Source organism: Antennarius striatus, chromosome 3 (assembly GCF_040054535.1).
Source record: "Antennarius striatus isolate MH-2024 chromosome 3, ASM4005453v1, whole genome shotgun sequence".
Classification (NCBI taxonomy): Eukaryota; Metazoa; Chordata; class Actinopteri; order Lophiiformes; family Antennariidae; genus Antennarius; species Antennarius striatus.
The window spans coordinates 18,634,663-18,642,930 of record NC_090778.1 but is presented as its reverse complement, the minus strand read 5'-3'; the positions used below and the strand labels follow the sequence as shown (position 1 = coordinate 18,642,930).

General features: G+C 38.1%; 1 protein-coding gene across 1 annotated transcript; it reads right to left on the bottom strand.

Moving 5' to 3' along the window:
- Positions 1–879: 879 nt before the first annotated feature.
- qng1 (Q-nucleotide N-glycosylase 1) lies at positions 880–7,783 on the bottom strand. Its single transcript, XM_068311308.1, has 7 exons — positions 7,657–7,783; positions 6,627–6,830; positions 5,634–5,783; positions 3,967–4,079; positions 2,419–2,562; positions 1,675–1,870; positions 880–1,532 (listed from the first exon to the last, which is right to left on the bottom strand). The coding sequence occupies exons 2-7, from the start codon at positions 6,811–6,813 to the stop codon at positions 1,303–1,305; spliced, it is 1,020 nt and encodes a 339-aa protein (XP_068167409.1). The 5' UTR covers positions 6,814–6,830; positions 7,657–7,783; the 3' UTR covers positions 880–1,302.
- Positions 7,784–8,268: the final 485 nt, after the last annotated feature.

The following is an 8,268-nucleotide window of genomic DNA, read 5'->3' as shown; positions in this document are numbered from 1 at the left end:
TGCTGCCGTATGTTTGCAACTCCGTTACCATGGAAACCTCCGCCGTTGCCCCGCAACGATAAACTTCCTAGATGGGTGGACTCGTTTCTTCTTCTTTTTCTTTACTTCGTTACAACAAACATGTTAAAAAGATTTTTTTTAAAGAAGCAAAATAGGAATTTAACTGCAGAGTATTTGGCTGGAAACTAATAATGTCAATAAATAAACGATTAAGATTTAAAAAAAGTTTTGTATTAATGATTAATTTAATGTACTATCTGTTACATTGTCACACACCTTTATTATATTCTTCGGGGATCCGCATGTTTTACATATTAAATATTTTATGCTGAATATTACTAACTTTTAAACATCCCCCCTAAAAAAATCATATATTACAAATACCTCCAAATACTGTTTTCACTTTAAACATTTCTTAGACAGAGTCTTGGAATTGGAAAGACCTGGAATTACTTTGAACCAGATCACAGGTCGATGTGAGTTAAATATTATTGACAAAAAAAAAAGTGTCCTCCTGTTTCTGTTCCACAATTCAGTGTTCACGTATTGATTTATGCTCAACTCCCCCAAAAACTTAAATTTCAATCAATAAAGTAATGTAAGTGTGAATGATAGTCTATGCTGATAGAAATAAGCATTTCTTAAATCTTGTCTGTCCATTTGTATGAATTCATTCTACTATTTAAGAGGATTCTTCAATTCACATGCAAGTCTTTTCTACCAAGTTTCATAAATAGCCACCATGTAGTTTTGTGAAATTCTGCTCACTTAAAGGGGGAAACAAACCAACATCAAAGAACCTTGGCAGACACAAAGAAAATGACTGTTAAACAAGTGCAGACATTCTTAGGGGAAACAGTGCTGATGTGAAAGACAATATAAATTCAAAAAATCCATTTATTTCTTTTATAAAATAAACATACACTATCAAATCAAAAATGTTTTATCTTCAGTTTCATTGGTTTAAAAACTCAAAATGTTGCATAATACTGTTGTATCTTGTTGCAAACAGTATATAATCATTTGCCCTCCATTACAGCAGCACTCTTTGAGGTTATGTACAACATTAAAAGTAAACATTGTAACTGCCTGTAAGTGACAAGTAATGCTGCTGCCCACACAGAATAACAAGCTACATTAAATCTTGACACCTATTTTGAATACAGTAAAACATGATTTGCATAAACAGTATATCTGGCACTGAGAAATAAAATGATTGGCTTTTTGCCAAGGAAAGGTACGAGTGCCAAGAATCCATACTGAGGTGCCACAAACTGTTATGTAGTACTATCAGACAGCGCATCAATAGTAAACACAGCGTGTGTGGTGTATAGGAATGTGAGACATCTCTTTGTGGTGCTGCTTGGCATAAGGCCACAGGTAGAAGTCAATGATTGCAGAGTTGATGCTGCACGTCTGTCCGTCTCGCTCCTGCACCAGTTTGCAAAGATGATCTTTGATCAGCTCAACAGACCAAATCGAACAACCTCGGATCTCAACCTCTCTCCTGTCCCCTGAATTCAGCAGCTCCCCTAAAAAAATGGTAGACAAACACATGGTGCATAGTATACACACACACACACACACACACGCACACGCGCACACACACACACACACACACACACACAGTGCATGTGCACGCCGCAATCAATTGAAATTCAAATTCTGTCTCACCATCCATAAGTGCTTGCATCAGCGCATCAGAGTATCGTAGTGCGCCGAGGTAGACGAGAGCTTGCGGGACCCTGTAGTCTGCAAACATGGTGAGCCAGTCCATGTCAGTGATGTTCCCCTCTCCTCTCACCTCCATGATGCCCCAGAAATCTGCCACCAGGATCTGAGCTCGCTTGAAAAAAGAAACTCTCATACCCTAAAAGAAGCAACAGTTGTGCCATACTTTAATCACGCAGTATGTGGTTTTCATTCACCTGACAATTTAATCTTAGGCCATTATTTTAATTATTTTAATAATATAGTTCTTGCACAAAGCTAGCATTTAGGCATCACTGCATGTGCCCAGAATACAATTTTCTGTATCTGTCTGCAAATTAAAATAGCAATGCCATACTGTCTTTGGCCAGAAGATGGGGCCCTTGCATCACAATTAATCTCGAAGTCTCTGATTTATCTCACATCGTAAAACACATCTTATGTACCTCTAAGATAGTTGATGTTTTATACTTCCATCAACATTTAAATATTGGTACAACCAAGCAGTGCATGCATTGCCGTGCTAAAAACTCAAAAGCTAATTCTTTACCAATAAAAATTTGCCAGGAAAATATTTGGCAAACATGCGGTTCATTTTTCAAACCACTTCTTCTGCTTTTGCAGGTCACGGGGGTTGCTGGAACCTATCCCAGCGACATGAGATGTCCATATACAACATATTTAACATGAACCATGTCGGAGTCTAACCTCATAGGTAGCTTCATCCCTGTAGGAGGGGATCTTCTCCACGATCAGTTCCACCATCTTTCGAGCATTGTTCCCGGCTTGGCCAATGAAACTCCGGAAGCTTCCTCCGTGTTCTAACAAAACCCGACCACCTTCTGTCAGAACCTTGTTAGAGAAATTGCATAAGAAATCTGTTTAAATTAAACTTTCATGATGGTGGGAGTATAACAGTAATGTAATTAAAACTTCCATTTGTAACAAAGCAAGTTTAAAATGCAGATTAAAAGTGTACAGATTTATACTGAGATATCATCAAAATAAATGCCGGGATGCATTAAAAGAATAGAGATGTAACTTGGAAGAAGTAATGGTTCAACATTTATGTATTACTGTATTAACACAGCTGTCATATATACAGTTATGTTCATAATAATATGAATGTGGGCATCTTTATTTACAAACTCAAAATTGTACAGTATAAACTAAGAAATGCTTGAAGACTGAACTTTCATGAGAATCTAAAACTAATATTTAGTTGCTTAACCATGGTTTACAATGGGACTTTGCAGGGGCTTCTTGCTGATAGCTTGGCTTCACATAGACATCATCTGATTGTAACAGTACTCACAGGCAACCTTAGATATTCTTTAATCCTCCTGGCGCTGATCATTGGCTGAGCCTTTGCCATTTTGGTTATACTCCGATCCATTCAAACAGTCCTTTTTTATTCCTTCTTTGCCTGATTTTAGCTGCCATTTTAAAGCATTTGATATGTCAGCTGGACAGCCTTTCATTTTTTGCACTTCTTTATATATTTTCCCCTCTTCTATTAACATTGGTCAGAACACTCTTCTTCTGACCAAAGCCTTGAACGACCCATTTTACTGTGTTTTCAAGGACAAATGCACAGCCAGCATATGCGGTATCAGTTGCCTAGATTCATAAATAGGGCCACCTGTTTAACACCTATTTTTTCCACATAATCAATGACGTTACTAACTGAACTCCGCAGTGATATTTTTTTGAACACACCTCTTTTGGTAAATGACTTAGTTTCACAGAATCAGCAGCATGCAGGTCATTCCTGATGGGTCTGTTGGTTTTGTATGCCTTTACTAAACCTTGTAGAAACTTACTTTAATTGTAGAAGTTGAAGTTCTAACAAAAACAGCAATTTATCTCGCTAGTGATGTGGGACTGCTATTATTTTGAACACAACTGTAAATATAAGGAATCAAAACATCATCTGACACTACATACTCTGTAAGAATGTAATACAGCTCAGAGATGAGATGCTGCATGCATTTGCTCTAACCATATATGAGTGTCTTTACATTGGAAAGCATTGCGTTTGTTTTGTTACATACATAATATGAAAGCTGAGTGGTTGACTTCACACAGAAGCAGCTTCTTATTATACATGTCACAAATAAGATTATTAAAAATTTTAAACATAAAATAATATATAATGCTCTAACACATAAGTAATAATAAAATGTATATTTATTGAAACAATGTCTGAATTATGAATACGGTCAAAACATTTCAACCACAGACACAGACCAGTACCTGGTGGCGCTGCTGAAGCATTGGCATGGTTGTTTCATTGTCTGATCGAAGAACATGTGCCAACTCCTCCATACTCATCTGAGAGAAGTACTTTGGATCAGTGATGGGTATACCTGTGGACAGTGATGGAACAAGTATCCACATCCTTTATTTTACTCAAAGAAAAATTTTTTTTTAAAAAAACTTCCTTATCAGTAATTTTTCTGCATTCAAATTTTTCCCAAAAATGTGTGTACGCAAGTAACACGTCACGTACTTCATACATAATGTGCTACTGCTATTTCAGCATTACTAATCTTTGTGCCAAGTTTTTAAGTTATGCATGCTCATATGTAAAGAGGGAGCATAGACTTATTTAAACTGTTTGTTTTTCAGAGGTTGGGTCTTCTAATGTTGCAGTCCTTTATGGGTCAGCACACCAGCAGAGCCGCCTTTCCATCCCAAAAGACAAATACCACCATCTTGCCTATCAACCTCAACAAATTGACTTTGTTGGAACCCACAGATGATGATACCTGAAACTTCAGAAAGCTCTTTTGCTTGTGTTGAACAGTGTCGGTCCCAAGTCTGCTTATGATTTGCTGGAGAAATCTGTTAGATTCGCCACAAAAAAGCAAGACTGTGCCTTGAAATGCTGTACTAAATCCGTATCTCTTCAGGTTCAAGGATTTTCAGGGCCCAGCAGGCCCATACGGTGATCCTTTGGACTTCTTTATGAATAACAACATCAACATGTTCCTGGAAGATATGCAGTTCTGTGGAATTGTACCATCCTAGTTTTTGTCCATCTGTCATCATCATGTCATGGGTCTTGTCAGCTGCCTCCTGTTGGGTGGTGGTGGTGACTGACATTTCAGGGCAGGGTTCATCTTCAATGCTCTTTTTTGGCCATTTTGTAAGATGGGACGATCTTCCCAAGTGTTGCTGCAATTTCTCCATGGACCTCCATGTGATACACCTTAAGTCAGTAGGTAGCTGATGATTGCATAATAACATGACTGAAAATACATTTTTACATTACAGGAAGAACAAGTTCTGATGTGAATAAAATGAAACTCCATAGGAGACTATTTTTTTATGATCTACAGGGTTGATTGGTTGTCAACCCTCTATTTGAAAAAGCTACCTGTGCTATTCTGAGATAATCTCTTGTAACTGCAAGGGCCAGAGTGACCACATACTGAGAGCACTATTCCATATGAGACATAATTGATTCAAAAGTGGGGATGTTCATGCTCATTATGAGTGATTCAAAGGTACATGGAGAGCTACAAGCAATTTTCAAACAGTTCCTATTAAAGTAAAGGACTCACCCGTAAAGGCAATACACGACAACAGCACACAGAAAGAAGGAAAAAGTGGAGACATCAAAAAAATAAAATCTACATACATCCCTCTTTTAAATGATCAAGCTGATAGAAGAAGCTTTCATATTACACAGTTAAAACACAACCTTATGTTTGTCTCTCTAGCACTGAAAGTGCTTTTTTTTTTTTTTTTGTAGCACCTGGTTGATTTTCTGTCTAAGGTTATGTTGTTCTGCATAAATGTTACCCACCACATTTTGGATTGGCTATGACGTCTCTGTGTACTTTAGAGGTATTTTCATATTAAACCAACAATAAATGCTGAGCCCACCCACACATCATTGATTTGGATGCTCTCACCTTCATCCAAGGCTCTGGTGATAGCAGCACACAGAGTCATGTATCCAGTGTAGGTGGTCCCTTTGTAGGTCACCTCACACTGTTGAGTTTCTTTCACTGGCCAAAAAGAAAAGTTCATGGTGTCAACCACAAAAATCCAGTTCAAGGCCTGTAATGTAGAAAAACAGAAATTATCTACAAAGCAGAAATACCTTGGAAATCTGACAGCTCCACCAAAATGTCTTAAATGTCACGAGAAAGCATGGAATGACAATATTAAAGACAGAAAAGCTTGATATGAAGCATGACCAGGAAAGTGGATAAGCAGCTGAGAACAAGGCGGTTGTGATCATGTAGTCTTCAAAAAAATGGATGAACATACCATAGTCTAAAAACGTACCATAGTCCATTACAATTAAATCTCATGATTTTGAAGTTTTACTTGAAGAGAAAGTAGAGAAATAAGTGAAATATACTTAAAAACATTCACAATCCAAAAGGGATTCATGACGTGATATTATTAGGGCATATTCTTCAGGTTTTTTAATCCTCATTGAATACATGCAAGATCATTTTTACATTATTGGTTTGTCAATTTGGAGCTAATTCAGCAACTGAGATAATGATCCTGCACTATATCGCTAAGTATATCATACTGTATGTCTTCTAATGAAAAAATTAGCTGCAAACTGATTAGGTCTTGAATAATGGAAATTGAAATGGCAAATTAGTCAAATTAGCAGGCTTTCTTTTAAGATTTTTCAGACAGCTGAATACTGGAACATTGTTGGTCACTGGATGTAAGTTTCACATTCACTGCCTTACAAAAGAAATGATCATAGGATAGCCTATATTTACTAATTTAATTTAAAAAATGTTTTTTGGGAAAATTCAAGACAACATGTCAACACATCATTCACTTCTTTCCAGGAAGAAGACACGAACTGTGCACTTCTTTAATGTCACATTGGTTTTCTGCCACTGAACACAACACTAACATCGCATGACTCCCCTCATCAGAAGTTGGTGCCGGAGCCAAAGGATTTGCCTTCTTCCAACCACTGGCAGTCAGACTGTCACTGTGTCTCAGCTTGTACAGAATCTCTGCCACCTTCTGCACTCCCTGCGCTTCCACAAACACATCCTGGCTCCGCTCAGCTATGAATTGTCCGGACTCACGGGGAGACAGCGATGAATTCATGATGAGAAGAAATATGCCTGATGTGGAAATAAGTGAAAGTCATTTTAGACATAATATCACTTCCTTTATCATTTAGGTTACAATAAGACATTTGAAATGGAAGGGGCATAACAAAAAAAAAAAAGTAGCCCTACTGGGCATAAGTCAGTATCAACTGTAGGCCAGTCCCAAACCCGGATAAATGAAGAGGGTCATGGCAGGAGGGACATCCAGAGTAAAACTTTGCAAAACAAATATGAACATTAATCTAAAGAATTTTTATACTAGATCGCATGTAGCCCAGGTTCAAAACATCCACCACAGCTACCATTAACCTACAGGGCATCGAAGACAAAGAAGAGGTGATCAGTGGATTCTCAGACGGAAAGAGAAGAGGAAAGTCCCAAGATCTGAAAATGCTGACATTCAATGTGGCACTATGATAGTAAAAGCGAGGGAGTTGGCTGACCTGATGATCAGGAGGAAGATTTACTGCGTGTGCAGAAGAGCAGGTGGAAAAGCAGTAAGTGTAGAAGCTAAGGAGCAGGATTCAAATTAATTCACTATGGTGTTGATGTCAAGAGAAATGGAGTAGTGATCATTTTAAAAGAAGAGTTAGTTAAGAGTGTCTTAGAGGTGAAAATAGTGTCAGATCGAGTGATAAGGGTGAAACTTGAAATTGAGGTTATGTATAATCTGAGACATGATTGAAGAACATTGTAATAAAACCTATCGCTACTAACACAGCCACGACTGAGCGTTCACAAAATTTTGGAGTAATGCGAACGCATATAATGCAAATTTATTATTTATGGATAACTGATTATTGTATTCCAATACTAACAGATGTCCATCTAAACTTACCAGTGGACACAGGACCGGTACAGTCCAAGGTCTGGTACACGTGGTAGTATTTCCGCGAGCTGATATCCAGGTTTTGACCAATGAGAACGTTCGTCCTGGTAAGTCACAGGCTGACAAACGATAAAATCGGAAACTGGAAAATCACATTATTTTATTTTTAAAAAAAATATTTGTACATAACATCAAAATGTACATCGATTACATTGTGAGCATCAATTCTTTTATTTCAATGACTAATAAAGCAGCACCAATGGAACAAAAATGTTTTCCGCTTCCGGTCTTCTTATTGGGCGTCACGTGATCGTGGCCGCTGGTCTTTCCGCCACATCCCAACCGGGCATTTTAACGCAGTGCTGATGGATGGCGTTTGTCCGTGACTAGTGAGGTCTGAATGGCGCCCCGTGGGGCTTCGAACCGTTTGCAACAATTGTGCCGAAAACTGTTTCATTACTCGGCGCCTCATTCATTGGGAACATGGGCGCCCTCTTTGGCAGGGTGACTGTACTGCAACCACACAACGGTCGATAACACCAGGAAACAGCGCTTTGACGTTTCCTGTATTGCATGTATTGTCTGAATAAAACCGAATATAATCTAATTCAATGTGTTAAT

Coding starts and splice junctions, on each gene's coding strand:
- qng1 (XM_068311308.1), bottom strand. CDS start 6,813: ATGAATTCATCGCTGTCTCCCCGTGAGTCCGGACAATTCATAGCTGAG. Junction 4,080..5,633: donor CACCAGAGCCTTGGATGAAG/GTGAGAGCATCC, acceptor CACTGTCCACAG/GTATACCCATCACTGATCCA. Junction 1,871..2,418: donor GGGATGAAGCTACCTATGAG/GTTAGACTCCGA, acceptor TGCTTCTTTTAG/GGTATGAGAGTTTCTTTTTT.